General features: G+C 38.6%; 2 protein-coding genes across 2 annotated transcripts in view; one reads left to right on the top strand and one right to left on the bottom strand.

Moving 5' to 3' along the window:
* The window catches only part of PLEKHA4 (pleckstrin homology domain containing A4), a 101,209-nt gene extending 95,286 nt beyond the window's left edge, over positions 1–5,923 (bottom strand). The window contains 1 exon segment of the mRNA XM_070728143.1: positions 5,852–5,923. The gene's annotated coding sequence lies outside the window, so the exon portion shown is untranslated.
* PPP1R15A (protein phosphatase 1 regulatory subunit 15A) lies at positions 3,985–16,131 on the top strand. Its single transcript, XM_070728144.1, has 3 exons — positions 3,985–4,243; positions 9,145–10,639; positions 14,896–16,131. The coding sequence occupies exons 1-3, from the start codon at positions 4,206–4,208 to the stop codon at positions 15,139–15,141; spliced, it is 1,779 nt and encodes a 592-aa protein (XP_070584245.1). The 5' UTR covers positions 3,985–4,205; the 3' UTR covers positions 15,142–16,131.

Below are 16,131 nucleotides of genomic sequence, written 5' to 3'. Positions count from 1 at the left end.
GGGAGATTGTGATCCCCTTATATAGAGCGCCGGTGAAACCACATTTGGAGTACTGTGTTCAGTTCTGGAGACCTCACCTACAAAAAGATATTGACAAAATTGAACGGGTCCAAAGACGGGCTACAAGAATGGTGGAAGGTCTTAAGCATAACACGTATCAGGAAAGACTTAATGAACTCAATCTGTATAGTCTGGAGGACAGAAGGAAAAGGGGGGACATGATTGAAACATTTAAATATGTTAAAGGGTTAAATAAGGTTCAGGAGGGAAGTGTTTTTAATAGGAAAGTGAACACAAGAACAAGGGGACACAATCTGAAGTTAGTTTGGGGGAAGATCAAAAGCAACATGAGAAAATATTATTTTCCTGAAAGAGTAGTAGATCCTTGGAACAAACTTCCAGCAGACGTGGTTGGTAAATCCACAGTAACTGAATTTAAACATGCATGGGATAAACATATATCCATTGTAAGATAAAATACAGGAAATAGTATAAGGGCAGACTAGATGGACCATGAGGTCTTTTTCTGCCGTCAGTCTTCTATGTTTCTATGATTTTTTTCACCACATAAATCCAGGGGGAATCTTTTTAAAAACTTTAACCAACTTAGTTAAAAAATTTATATGGCAAGGTAAAAAAGCAAGGATAAAAATGAATTGTTTAGAAGATATCAAAGAAAGAGGAGGATTTGGCCTTCCAAATTGGAAATTATACTATCAGGCCGCTGCACTAACATGGCTTAGAGATTGGATAATCTTAGATAATAAAAGAACACTCGAACTAGAAGGACATGATTTAATGCTTGGATGGCACGCATTTTTATGGTATGATAAGGACAAGAACCATTCATATTTTAAAAGGCATACATTAAGGAAATACTTACTAGAAGTATGGAAAGATATAAAGAAGAATCATTTCTTAAGCATCCCAGATTGGTTAGCTCCCTTAGAAGCAATAACTCATCCAAAGTCTATAAAGGACAAGAAAATGACTCATAGATATAAAGAACTATTAAATGATCAGATGAAGCTTAAATCTAGAATTGAACTACAAGAAGAAGGGATAATAATAGATTGGTGGCACTATGCCCAGATCCGATCTAGATATCAGAAGGATAAAACTCTTTACATTTTTAATAAAAGTAAGAATTCTTTAACTACCTTAATAACCACTAACTCTACAAAAATGATAGGGAAAATATATAAACTACTTATTGCTCATAAAAATATAGAGTTGACTTTAAAAGATACTATGATAAGATGGTGTAGAAATATTGGTAAGGAAATAGATATAGACACATGGGAGAAAGTGTGGATTAATAATTGGAAAATGACTAAATCAGTTTCTTTAAAAGAAAACCAAATCAAAATGTTCTATAGATGGCATCTCCCACCAAATAGGATAGCAAAAATGTTTCCCAAAACATCCCCAATATGTTGGAAATGTAAGAAGGATATAGGAACTTACTATCATCAATGGTGGACATGTAGCAAAGCAAAACTATATTGGAAGATGATTGAAAAAATATTAAAAGAAATAATAAAACAAGATATAGATAATACCCCGGAATTTTATTTATTAGGTGTCACAACCCAGATCTATAAGAAAGAAATTTTTTATTTAATCATACATATATTAACTGCGGCTAGAATAATATATGCGCAAAACTGGAAAGGGGAGGAAATCCCCAAGGAAGAAGAGGTTATAGCTAAGATATTAGATTGCGCTGAAATGGATATGATGACAAGAAGATTAAACGATCAAGAGGATACTAAATTTTACGAAACATGGAACAACGTTTACAAATGGATAGATAAGAAAAAATAAGATATATCGTTAGTGGTTGTTTTTTCTTTCTCTTTATTTTGTATTAGTTTTTATCTAGATGATAATAATAGTAATATTAGTTTAAAAGGATTTTTTGATGATTATGATATAGCTATGTATGCATAAGTATAAGCAATATATTAAGATTTTTGAAGTATAATAGTTGAATTTAGTCTTACTGTTTAGATTGAAGGTTTAATACTATTTTATTATAGTAATTAGGATTATATTAAAGGTATCTTTCTTTTTTGGTAACTATGTTATACTAACCTTAATACCCACATTAAGATTTGTAAACTTCAATTCAAATTTATTAATTTTTTCTTTTTTTTATAATAGTTAATACATATGTATTCTTTTTCTATATGTGAATTTATACTTTCATAAGAAGCGGGGGAAATACACCCCCACTTTATGTTCATTGTTTGTTTGTATTTGTTTGTCTTTTTATGAAAATAATAAAAAAACTATTAAAAAAAATAAATATGTTAAAGGGTTAAATAAGGTTCAGGAGGGAAGTGTTTTTAATAGGAAAGTGAACACAAGAACAAGGGGACACAATCTGAAGTTAGTTGGGGGAAAGATCAAAGGCAACATGAGAAAATATTATTTTACTGAAAGAGTAGTAGATGCTTGGAACAAACTTCAAGCAGACGTGGTTGGTAAATCCACAATAACTGAATTTAAACATGCCTGGGATAAACATATATCCATTGTAAGATAAAATACAGGAAATAGTATAAGGGCAGACTAGATGGACCATGAGGTCTTTTTCTGCCGTCAGTCTTCTATGTTTCTATGTTTAATTCTTAGCAGATGGACTCTTGAGTAGGAAATCCGTTGAGAATTGTAGGGAATAGTAGAAAATGAAGAAACCATTTGAGAGCATTTCACCGAGACAGCCTTTGTCGGTGCCATCTTGGTAAATCTGAGCAACCATACTTTCTATTTAGAATGAATGCAATCAGAGTCTATTATGCAAGAAAACTAGATGAACTCCTGATATCCTTTCTTTGTTGCGCTTTATTACAACATGCAAATTGGTGTGTGTGTGTGTGTGTTTCTTTATACATAAATACAACCATAGTAACTAAGATGTGTGGACTTCAACTCCCAGAATTCCTTAGCCAGCCATGCTTAAAATTCATAAGTTAAATTTGCCATGGAGGCACAGTATGTATAAAATTTATCTCTCCCCTCCAAAATACTCTTTATTTCTTGTGTTGCTTACCAAATGGGAAAGAATTTTGGAAAAAAGAAGTTTAATATGTGTCTTTACTTTGCTTCCAACTGTTCTATTCTTACTGAATATTTATTTGTGTGCATTTTAACCACAAAAATATTATTTTTGTCTCATGTAAAATATCTGTGATCATGTGAAAGATAGAAAGATCAAGTTGTAAAAAATTTTATTTGTAGTTTTAGTTAATTCCTCATTGACTTTGCTTGTAATAAGGTAGTAAAAGGTCATGATATGACCCCGGGACACTGCAACCGTCATAAATATGAGTCAGTTGCCAAGTATCTGAATTTTGATCATGACCATGGGGATGCTAAAATGGCCCTGTAAAAAATGGTCATAAACCTCCTTTATTCAGTGCCATTGTTAACCTTGAAGGGTCACTAAATGATCTGTTATAAGTCAAGGACTACTTGTCCAGGAGCAGCTCCCATGAATTGTTGGAAAAAAGGCAGGACAAAATGTTGGTAAATAAATCTACACATGGATGATGAAATAAACTGTATTTTTCACATTCCAAACTCCTTGTTAGCTAAAGCTCTTCCCTCCACAAACAAGGCGCCCAATTATGTAATTTGTAATAATGATGATGATGATTATTATGTCTTCAAAAAAACCTACAAAGTCCAGTTGCCTTATTGAAAAAGCACCTTTGGGACAGCCATGATCTGGATGACTGAGAATCTCCCTAGTTTCTCAACATTGTTCTCTTAATTGCGGTGGCTGTTTTAAAAACAGTGTTTCCAAGTAAACTCCAGAAACGAAAATAGAAAGTATCCGTTAAACTTCCATCACCCTCGTCCCGCCCCCTCTGCGCAGCCGACAAGCGAAATTTCCCCTGACGTCATCACTTCCTTCGCGCTCCCCCTCCCCTTCTTAGAACCCTCACGTCTCTCTCCCTCTGCTGCCCTGGCCACGCCTCGTAGCCTCGACGTCAGAACGCGATGACGTTTTCCTTGCGGACCGAGACTATATAAAGCGCCTGCGGGTTTTCCTCTGCTCTCAAAGTTTCCATGCCAATCGACACAGAAAAAAGCAAAGGTCATTCTCGATAGGGCGAAATGGTTCGTGCCGAGAAGAACTGCTGTTTTGCAAAGCCTACCGTCCGGCCACTTATTCGGGTTTATCCCGCTGTTACATGTTGGAGCGAGTTTATTACTGGCTAAAAATACACAGGTAAGAAAGAGGGTTAAAAATCATTGGGGTGTGTGTGGATATTGGGGAGAGAGAGGGTGGCTCCTAATATCTTGGCCTCTTGGTCTCCTGGACCCTTATAGCCTATTAGGTAGTCGGCTCTGCCGCCGGATCTCCTGCTCATTCCCGGCAAACGCGGGTTTCCAAGCTGGCTCCCCGCCTCTCCAACCCGCGTGTTCTGTTTCCCACGTGCTTAAGGCACTTCCTGAAGGCAACGCCTGTTTTCAGAAAAGCCCTGGTTTTCCGAACTCGGGCCAGGTGTCCCGGGCTTGGCATTATGATAGCCCTGCCACCTCCGCCCCTCTCGGTTGCCTTCCCAGGCATCCACCCAAGCAATCCGCCCTTTTTAATTGTTGGTAATCTTCCCTCTCGCTTTTGCGCGGTTCTCAGAACTGTTTTTTTCTCCTCCTTGGCACAAGAGTGGTGGGTCGCCTTGGCTCGGTTCTAGACCCCCAATCGAAAGCCTAGAAGATTACTATTCTATTACTATACCTTCTTTTCTATTATTTCTTAGATATATTTTACTATGAGTATCTCCTCTATAACCTTCATCATGTATTTTACTATGTGTATATAGATAGATACCCACTAAAACCCTCATTGTGTATTGGACAAAATAAATAAAAATAAATAAATAAATGGGGTGGAGAGGCAAAAGCCAAGAACATCTTTTATTTATTTCTTTTTATTTATTTATTTATTTATTTTGTCCAATACACAATGAGGGTTTTAGTGGGTATACAGTATATCTATATACACATAGTAAAATACATGATGAAGGTTAATTTGTGGGCCTCTCATTCCATGCAAGGTGAAATTTTTCAAGTCTTGGCCTGTGGTTCTCCAAAGTGTAGGATGGCTTCTTCAATCTGGTGCCTTCCAGAAGGGTTAGTTGAGATTTCTCATCCAAAGAATATTTCAAGTGGGTTGTTGTTGTAGTTGTGCAGTAGAATAGGAGCAGTTATGGACTCTCTTGAGCAGAGGTCTTCAAACTTGGCAATTTTAAGACCTATGGACTCCCAACTCCCAGAAGTCTCCAGCCAGTTATCCTGGGAATTGAAGTCCACAAGTCTTAAAGTTGCCAAATTTGGGGACCCCAGCGTCTTGAGTCTCTTTCTACTTCCCATCCACTTTCTGTGTCCCCCGACCCCATAGTAATCAGCTTCCTTACTCAGCTTCCAATTTTACCAGCCTGCCCCCCCCCTCCGCCTCTTTGCTGGCCTTTCACTGCTACTGCTTGTTGCCCCCCAAACGCTTCTTAGGAAACTTACTGAATCCTCCTTACTTTCCTCTTTCAAAAGGAACCAGATATTGTCAGCAAAAGCCACCTTGCAATTCTCTCCCCTCTCTTTCCATAATATTCTTCTGCATTCCATTAGGATCTTCCCACTTCTCCTCCTAGAGAATCCAAGCTTTTTGTACTGATAACTTCTGATCATTCAAAGCAGCCATCAAAAATAATTTCAGTCCACAATCATTTGCGAGCCTTTTTGCTCTTTTGTAACGCCTGTCCCTTCTCATACATTGATGATTCCCTTTGAGAATATATTCCCTTCCTCCCCTCCTCCCCCCCCCACTTCCAGATCTAACCTGTTGTGGGTCAGAAGGGTTGTCTCTCCTCCTCTCTCCCCGGCAGCTGCACATTCAACATCCGAACTGTGTGTGTGTGAGAGTGCGCGCAGTTTCCCCCCTTCTTCCGGACTGGGGTGTTGCCAGCGTTCCAGGGGCACTTGCTTCGACTTGTCTGGGGCGCGCCCTGAATTCAGCCTACACACCTCAACCGGTGAAACCTTCCCTAAGAAAGCTAAAAGGTGAACTGCCCTACAGGTAGGGGGCAGAAGGAATTGTGCTGGAGTTTGGGAGCTAAGTCACCCAAGAATGTGGCCTTCCAGCCTCTTCCCTTTCCCGTGCCTCCACTTGCCAGCTCTTGTTTCTGAAAACCTATTTGGAGTTTGGCCTTTGCTGAAAAAAGTGGATTAGCAAAGGAACAAAGATGCCCTGGAAGAGAATTTGTTCCACTTTGATTTTCCAAAGAATGCTGGAGTTGTGATTTTCCAAATGGCAGAACCTGTTCTCTTTCAGGCTTCGCTGGAAGTTTTTAAGAAGAGATTGGATAATCATTTGTCTGAAATGGTATAGGGTTTCCTTCCTGAGTTGGACTAGAACAGAGGTCTCCAATCGTGGGAATTGTAATCCTAGAGCAATGTTTTTCAACCAGTGTGCCGTGGCACACTAGTGTCCCGCGAGACATGGTCAGGTGTGCCGTGAAGCTTAGAGAGAAAGAAAGCGAGAGAGAAAGAAAGCGAGAGAGAAAGAAAGCAAGAGAGAGAGAGAGAACAAGAGAGAGAAAGAAAGCAAGAGAGAGAGAGAGAAAGACATAGAGGGAGGTAGGGAGGGAGAGAGAAAGAGAGCAAAAAAGAGAGGAAGGAAGGAAAAGAAAGAAAGAGGGATGGAGAGAGAGAAAGAAAGAGGAAGGGAGAGAAAGAGAGAGGGAGAAAGAAATAGAGTGAAGGGGAGGAAGAGAGAGAATTTTTTTGTCCAAACTTTTTTTAGCCGCCCCCCAGTCCCGCTCAATGTGCCCCAGGGTTTCGTAAATGTAAAAAAATGTGCTGCGGCTCAAAAAAGGTTGAAAATCACTGTCCTAGAGGACTTCAACTCCCAAAATTCCCCAGCTAGCCAAGCTGGAGATCCTTGGACTAGAAGACCTCCAAGGTCTGTCGCAACTCTGTTATTCTGGCTTTGAGGTTTAGCATTTGAATCTGATACCAGGAACATGACTTAGCATAATGCAAGCCTTAAATGCCCTTGTTTTCCCTCTGAAAAAAATTAAAAATATTCTTGCAGACTTTGCAGTAAAATAATATCATGCATTCTGAATCACATTAAAAATTTGTGCCAGAATGCCAGTTATTTATATGGACCAACCAAAATTTGCCTGGACCAACCAGAGCCAGAATAGTTTAAGATAGTTGGAAGGAAATTATGGGGTTTTTCAGATGTTCTTGAATAGCAGTGCCCAGAAATCTTGGCTACAGCTGAAGAGTATTAGGAGTTATGGACCAAAACATCTAGAATGAAATATAATCCTCATCTCATTATCACAATTGGGACCAGATTTCCTATCCTAAGTCAAATCAAATCTGATTTTATGACAGTTTTTACAACTGTTGTTAAGTGAGTCAGACAATCATTAAACGAATCCATGTTCCCAACAGGTAATTTTTGCCACAATTTGACAAAAAAAAAAAAAGTCACAAATTATAATCACTTGGACACAGGCTGCTGCAACAGGTTGTAAGTGTGACTTGGTTGCTAAGATCCATAATTGCAGTCACATGACCATAGAGGTAGTGTGACAGTAATAAATGTGAGAATAGATCATGAGTCACTTTTTCCAAGTTTATCATTAAAAAAATGGTTATAAAGAGAGGATTATCCATGACTTGATTTTCAATCACAGCATCACCGTTTCTCTTACTAGATTTACATAAAAGGTCCTCATTAGAAAATATGTCAAAACGTATTTTTTAACAGATTGGTCTATTACATTATTCTGTTGATTGGTGTTTCCAGGTTTTTAAAAATTGTTTCATTTTTGTTTTGTTATTGTTTCTTCTATAAAAAGAAGTATAGTAAAGTGTTTGGTAGATTTTGTGTGTGTGTGTGTATGTGGGGGCATGGGGGTATGTGTTTTGTATGCAAAGTACAACCATAGCAACTTATAATAGGTGTGGATTTCAACTCGTGCATAAGTGCACCAGCGTGCCTACCGTCCTTGTCCTAATGTTTCCCTCTTATTAGTACCCATATCACATATATAAACATGTGTTATATCTATGTGTATGTAGTACCAATATGTACTTGACAAAACTAAATAAATAAATTCCTCAGCCAGCCATGCTTAAAATCTTAAAGTTGTCATGGTTTCCCTGCCTTAAAATAAAAAAATACTGCTACAGTAAAGTGTTTGATAGAACTATATACAAGTATTAGAGTTCAGTCCTAAATAGGTATATTGTTAAAAAAAGATTTAGGTAGCGGATGATAGGAAATAGCTCTTTATGAACCAAGGACAGTGGTAGACTTGATGTACATATCTAACATAAAAAATATAAGTACTGTATTTAATGAACTGAGGTGGTGCAGTGGGTAGAGTGCAGTACTGCAGGCCACTAAAGCTGACTGTTAGATCTGCAGGTCAGCAGTTCAAATCTCATCACTTGACTCAGCCTTCCATCCTTCCGAGGTGGGTAAAATGAGAACCCGGATTGTGGGGGCAATAGGCTGGCTCTGTTAAAAAGTGCTATTGCTAACATGTTGTAACATGCAACATTTAAAAAAATCAAATAAATGAATAAATAAATAAATCAAATAAATTGAGCTCAAAATTTCTCTCGCTATGTGATATATTTGCTAAGTGAATTTTGCCCCGTTTTACAACTTTTCTTCAGCATATTTGTCTTCAATCATTTGTTTAGTGACTACGTGACGTTACTTTACTGAAAAAAGTGACTTCTTTTCACCTTTATGACCGCTGCAGACGTCCCTGTGGTCACATAATCAAAATTTGGGTGCCTGGCAACTGGCATGTATTTATATAGTCGTGCTATCCTGGGCTCATGTGATCATTCTGACAAGCAAAGTCAATGTTGAAAGTTCACTTAACAGCCATGTGGTTCACTTAACAACTGCAGTGACTCACTGAACTGTGGCAAAAAAAAATTGGTAAAATGGAGCACAACTCACTTAGCTGTTCAGCAACAGAAATTTTGGGCTCATTATGATCATAAGTCAAGGACTTGTAATTTGTTATAGTCCAAGAATCTTGAGTTTCAATTGATGTGTTCTTACTCTAAATTCCAATATTGATTGCTTCTTTTCAGATTTAAAATGCCTCCGTGTCTCATGGCCAGACAGTTCGCCTCACTCTTTGAACCCCAAAATACTTTCCGTAAGAGCTGCTATCCCTTTGGACCTAAAATGACGAAACGTCTACCTCCTGAACCAGTTAACTCCATCCCTGCTGGCACATTTCCATTTATTCTATATATGTTGAAGCTTGCTAAGGCCTGGTTGCGAAGATTTTTATCCTTTTGTCAGGCTTTCCCTAGAAACCTGGTGAAGAAAGTATTGATGGGGTTTGCCCGTAAAGCATTGCCCATCTTAGCGAAGATGAAACACTTAAAGTATTCCAGAGACCTTAAAAAAAATGAAAGCAACACTGAGAAGATGATGGATGTAAACAGCTATCAAGAACACTTTTCTTGTAAGAGTCATACAAACCATCTTTTGGAGGGAAGTTTGGTTATAGAGGACTCTTTTGGAGAAGACATTGAACACGTTTTGATCGATTCAAGCAGCATTACAGTGAATAACATGCATTTGGAAGAGGAAAGGATTTCTGAGCTGTGTTTACTAAATCCTATGTTAGTATTTGATTTGAGAAATAATTGGCAAGCTTCTTCAGGAAAGGACATAGAATGTGTGGCTATAAAAAGTTCCGAGCATGTCTCCCCTAAGTTGTTGAAAGATACTTACAATCCTGAAGTCTTTATGGAAGAGATGGACCTCTGTGAATGTTTGGAAAATACTTTGGACTGCTTAAATCCTGATGGACAATTTAATTTTAATAAGGGCCTTGATGAAATTTTGGAACTCCCCTTAGTTCCCCAAGAGCAGGAGAAAAACATGGAATCTAATCTGGATCCACCCACATGGGGAAAACAAAGCTTAATATGTTCACTTGGTTCTTCAGAGGATGAGGAACAGCCAGAAATGAAGCAAAAGAATGGAAAGAATAAAGCTACGTATAACACGGAATCCCATACTGACCCCAGTAGCTTCCAAAGTTCCCTGGTACTTTCTTTATTCTACAGTCCGTTAGAAGATGAAGATGGAGAAAATGACAGTGATGACAGTTCAGAAGACTGGTGGATTGAGGATGAAATGCAAGACAGTAGTAAGACCCAAACTTGCTCTGAAGGCAATAATTCAGGAGACCTAGAGAACTATGAAGTAGAAGAGGAGGAATCTGTATGGAAGATGGATTTTGAGAATCTCTGTGGAGCTCTATCCATGAACAATAATCCTTTCCACCCGCTTTGCTTTTCCAAACCCATTCAGACCCACACAGACTTCACCACTGCTTCACTGAAGCCCCAAAACAATCAAGAAACACTCCCCCCTTCTTATTGGACAAGAACCAGTTCCAAACTTGAAGAATCATGTTATCTCCCAAAGCAGTTATTGCCCAGAGAGGACCAAAACGTTGAAAGAAATCAAGATACCTACCTATGCTGCCAACCAAATTCCCGGAAAAACACTTCTCCTCTCGCTGCGGAAATAATTTCACAGCAGGAAATCCAGGTGAAAAAGAAGGTGAGAATCCTAAAATATTTATGTGTGCTCTATGAATGTGTTTGGAATGAGGATTTTCAAAATCCACCTTTGTTTTGTTTTTTCGTAGCTGGCATGGTTAATTAGGAACCACGAACACTTGTATTTCTACTCTTGGCTGTAATTGATTGAAGTTTAGACTTGCCCACAATGATTATGTTTGAGAAAATGATTCTGCTTTTTTAAACTATTTTCACCATGATGAAGAGTAAAGATGATACATAGGGCCACTGAGCTGTTGTTTTTGAAGCAGTACAGTAGTGGGCAAAGTTGCATCAGTTGAATTTCCTGCTGAGGTTAAGATTTTTGCTCCATTTATTTATTTAATATGCTGACTGATTCTTGGGTGGTTTACAAAAGGTGAAAAACAAAACAAACAACATAAAACAAAAAAAAGAATCAAAATAGCTAAAATAACCAATCCAGATGAGAACAAAGAAAAAGAAGGGGAAGGTTTGGTAGGGAAGGTTTGCCTATTTGCCGATGACTCTAAAGTGTGCAATAGGGTTGATATTCCTGGAGGGGTCTGTAATATGGTAAATGATTTAGCTTTACTAGATAAATGGTCAGAGCAATGGAAACTGCAGTTTAATATTTCCAAATGTAAAATAATGCACTTGGGGAAAAGGAATCCTCAATCTGAGTATTGCATTGGCAGTTCTGTGTTAGCAAAAACTTCAGAAGAGAAGGATTTAGGGGTAGTGATTTCTGACAGTCTCAAAATGGGTGAGCAGTGGGGTCGGGCGGTAGGAAAAGCAAGTAGGATGCTTGGCTGCATAGCTAGAGGTATAACAAGCAGGAAGAGGGAGATTGTGGTCCCGCTATATAGTGCGCTGGCGAGACCACATTTGGAATACTGTGTTCAGTTCTAGAGACCTCACCTACAAAAAGATATTGACAAAATTGAACGTGTCCAAAGACGGGCTACAAGAATGGTGGAAGGTCTTAAGCATAAAACATATCAGGAAAGACTTAATGAACTCAATCTGTATAGTCTGGAGGACAGAAGGAAAAGGGGGGACATGATCAAAACATTTAAATATGTTAAAGGGTTAAATAAGGTTTAGGAGGGAAGTGTTTTTAATAGGAAAGTGAACACAAGAACAAGGGGACACAATCTGAAGTTAGTTGGGGGAAAGATCAAAAGCAACATGAGAAAATATTATTTTCCTGAAAGAGTAGTAGATCCTTGGAACATACTTCCAGCAGACGTGGTTGGTAAATCCACAGTAACTGAATTTAAACATGCATGGGATAAACATATATCCATTGTAAGATAAAATACAGGAAATAGTATAAGGGCAGACTAGATGGACCATGAGGTCTTTTTCTGCCGTCAGTCTTCTATGTTTCTATGATTTTTTTCACCACATTTGTTAAGTGAATCACTGCGGTTGTTAAGTTAGTAACATATGGTGGTTAAGCGAATCTGGCTTCCACATTGACTTTGCTTGTCAGAAGTTTGCAAAAGGGGATCACATGACCTTGGGACCTAGTCATGAATCAGTTGCCAAGCACCTGAATTTTGATCACATGACCATGAGGATACTGCAGTGGTCATAAGTGAAAAACTGTCACAAATCACTTTATTCCCAATGCTGTTGTAACTATGAATGGTCACTAAAGGAACTATTGTAAGTTGAAGGCTACCAGTATAGTACCATAGTCATTAAAGTATTGTGTATTTTATCAGCCACAGGCACACATATTAGAGAAAAAGGTAGTCTTGTAATGAAGAGGTGTTAGGATTAGACGGTTGGAGGATTTTCTTCAAAGAACAGGTTGAAGAACAAAAGATTGAATGCCTGAGGGAACAAAGGTGTTCTATCATTCACAAAATGCCATTCCCATTCAGTAATTTCAAGGAATTCAGCTCCGGTTGAGTAGATCTTTGTGGAGAAGCAAATAGGACAAAGATTCATGTGATGTGACATGATTAATTTACAATCACCAGATCAGTGTCTGAATTCGGAAGACACAGAGGCCATGTTTTTATTTAATTGTCCCTGACTATGAATCACAAGTCTCGTCCAAATAAAATAAATGATGTAAGCTTAGGACATTTCCCAGTCTAGCAGACTCATTTCTCTGCCTCCCTTTGAGAAATTGCCTATTATAAATAAAAAATGGAGATTCCTGGCTTTGTTCTGTACTTTCTTTTTGCCTTAATAGGGCTTCTGCACAAATTTGCCAAGTCTACAGACAGATGCAAATTCTATCCTTATTTAACTACTCTAAATGCACAAACCTCTTTGGGAAGGGCATGAAAAACAGCAAGCATACAAGCCAGACAATTTTATGTGAACTTAGACTGGCCCTTTATTTTACAATCATTTTTGAAAGGTGGAGATTGTGAGTAGGAAATAGACTCTCTTTTATTAAGGCAAAAGTTAAAAAGACATTCAATCACTCTTATGAGGATTGGCTTGGTTTTGAACATTAATTATAGTGGTTATAACCCATGAGGATTCCTGGGTGTTGGAGGCCAATGGCTATCTTTTAGCTCACCAGATTTTATGTGTCTCTTGTAAGAGTTAAATTATTTGATTTGCACTGCGCCCAGAAGAAAAATGGAATATAGCTCTAATCTCAGATTATAGCAGGGATAAGATGAAATGAAAAGGACTTTACCGCTGAGAAGAAACAGTGTCAGAACTGTTGGGAAACCACTTAAAATGAGTCAAATGAATAAATGTCTTCTTTTATTCCCCTCTTTTCCTATAAAGCACCAGGGGAACATACACAATATTTTTGCTTTCAGTTGTATCCTCATAACAGCCCTGTGAAATAGTTGGGGTGAGAAATGATTAGCCTAAATTCACCCAATAAATTTGGCTGTTAAAGGTGGTTTTGGAACTCGAGTTTCCACAAATCTTCAGTTCCACAACTACGGCCATAGATATAAAGAACAAAATCTAAATAAAGATGGAGGGAGCAAGGAATGACATAAAAGGAAGATCTGCCGTCATACTACTTGGAGGACCTTAAGCAGGTTTAGGAGTTGGAGTGCCTAAATGTAAAACCAGTATGGTCAAGTGGGTAGCTCTTGGCAGATAACAAACACTCCGTGTGAATATGATAGGATGCAGAGTCCGGCCCATCTGCTGGAGAAGGATAAGAAAAGAAAAGATAAGATAAGAAGAAATAAGAGGAAGAAACTAGAAGAAGAATAACACAGTGATACCTTGTCTTACAAACTTAATTGGTTCTGGGACGAGGTTCTTAAGGTGAAAAGTTTGTAAGATAAAACAATGTTTTTTCCCATAGGAATCAATGGAAAAGCGATTAATGCGTGCAAGCCCAAAATTCACCCCTTTTGCCAGCCGAAGCGCACGTTTTTGCACTGCTGGAATTCCCCTGAGGCTCCCCTCCATTGGAAACCCCACCTCTGGACTTCTGTGTTTTTGCGATGCTGCAGGGAAATCCCAGCAGTGCAAAAACGAGCGCTTCGCTGGCAACGGAAGTCCGGAGGTGGGGTTTCCCAGCGAAGGGAGCATCAGTGAAATCGCAGCATTGCAAAAACACCGAAGTCCTCGAAACCCCACCTCCAGACCTCTGTTTTTGCGATGCTGCGATTTCACTGAGGCTCCCCTTGCTGGGAAACCCCACCTCCAGACTTCCATTGCCAGCGAAGCGCCCGTTTTTGCGCTGCTGGGATTTCCCTTCTGGGATTCCCCTTCAGCATCACAAAAACACAGAAGTCCAGAGATGGGGTTTCCCATGGAGGGGAGCCTCAGGGGAATCCCAACAGTGCAAAAACAGGTGCTTCGCTGGCAACGGAAGTCCGGAGGCGGGGCATCCCAGCGGTGGTGATGGGTTTGTAAGGTGAAAATAGTTTGTAAGAAGAGGCAAAAAAATCTTAAACCCCGAGTTTGTATCTTGAAAAGTTTGTATGACGAAGCGTTTGTAAGGCGAGGTATCACTGTATTAGATTTAGAGTCGGTTGATGTGGTGGTTAAGGTGCTCAGATAGAAACTAGGACATTAAGTTCTAGTTATGCTTTAGGCATGAAAGCTGGCTGGATGACTTTGGGCCAGTCGTTGGATTATCGTTTGTGGAGAAAATAAGAGGAGATTTACGCTTCCTGACTTGAGTACTTATAAAGTAATAAATGTTAGATAAAAATCTAATCAATATGATAAGAGAGTATGATATAATATAATATAATTGATTTATAGCAACAAGTACTTGCCTAGAAATATCAGCTTCATTAACTCATATCTTCTTTCTTTCGTTAGGTCCGATTCTCCCCAGCGGTCACTGTCCACACACTAGTAGTCTGGGATTACGCCTCTCGGGCTGCCCGTCGGGGCCCATGGCAGCAAATGGCTCGTGATCGCCACCGCTTCCACCGAAGAATCACTCAAATGGCGGCCATCTTGGAGCCTTGCTTGGCAGAGGAACATCGGGACAAAGTTTGGAAGAGAATCCATGGGGCTTCCATGTCTCTTCTGGGAGAAGCTGCTGATAACATTCCCATTTGATTTTAATTCCCCCAGAAAAGAGAAATTGGGATTCTAGAATTAGGAATGAAAAGCCTCTGTCAGATTAAAAAAAAATATATTGTGTACATACGTAGAAGTTGAGGATTCAGGGGAAATTCAGGTATGGGTTTTCCATCACTAAAAGAAGATTGTTGCTTTTGCTCTTCTTCTGATTGGTGTGTTAAAAGCATGGCGTGAACTAGAATCTCATTGTTCGTAAGTTTGAAGCAATTTCAAACTGGTGACTCTGGGGGTAAAGTGTAGTAAAATTAAGTCTGAGCCAAACCATTTTGGATGAGATAAAAATGGGTTGCCTAAATGAAGGAGTAGCATCAGTGAAAATATCAAGGCTTTTTTCTGAATAAATATAATCCTAGCTCGTTACTTCTATTACTACCTCCTTTGATTTGAAAAGTCATGAAATGTAGCTGTATTAATGAGTATGTGTGAGAAATAATTGCTTTTAAATACAATATTAAGTTCTATGTTGCAGTTCTATTTCACAGGCATTACTTAGCTTCTGTCATATGTGGTAGCCTTCTGAATCTTTCGGATCACAAGCCCCATGGTTGCCACTACTCAATCTTGCTTGTTATGGGACTGGGATTTGAAGTTGGCCTCTCTGGAGTTATCAGAGGGGGCAACTTGTAAATTATTGTGAAAAAAACTCTTTTTCAACCACAGCTGGCTCGGATTTCTTCAGCTTTGTGGTTTGATTTCATGGCTAAACTTTCATATGTACCAATTAGAGGGCAAGAATTGGATCCAAAAATTTGACAATTTGGATTTTGTATATTGAGAAGAGATGGTTTATGTGTTAAGTATTTTTGCAAAATCTCTGCTACCTTGTATACTTTTTTAATTGAAAAAAAATGTTTTTGAAAGATTTGTATTAATATTAAATTATTCCTTTGAAATCCCCGGGTATGTTTTGACTGTATCATAATTGATTATTGAATTGTAATAATTATAAATTATTTTTGAAGTGTA

This window comes from Erythrolamprus reginae, chromosome Z (genome assembly GCF_031021105.1).
Source record: "Erythrolamprus reginae isolate rEryReg1 chromosome Z, rEryReg1.hap1, whole genome shotgun sequence".
Lineage (NCBI taxonomy): Eukaryota > Metazoa > Chordata > Lepidosauria > Squamata > Dipsadidae > Erythrolamprus > Erythrolamprus reginae.
The sequence above is the reverse complement of the archived record's forward strand: the minus strand, read 5'-3'. Positions and strand labels throughout refer to the sequence as shown.

Excerpts from the sequence above, each read along its gene's own strand:
- PPP1R15A (XM_070728144.1), top strand. The coding sequence starts at position 4,206 with ATGTTGGAGCGAGTTTATTACTGGCTAAAAATACACAG. Across the intron at positions 4,244-9,144 it reads TACTGGCTAAAAATACACAG|ATTTAAAATGCCTCCGTGTC; the intron begins GTAAGAAAGAGG and ends GCTTCTTTTCAG. Across the intron at positions 10,640-14,895 it reads AAATCCAGGTGAAAAAGAAG|GTCCGATTCTCCCCAGCGGT; the intron begins GTGAGAATCCTA and ends TTCTTTCGTTAG.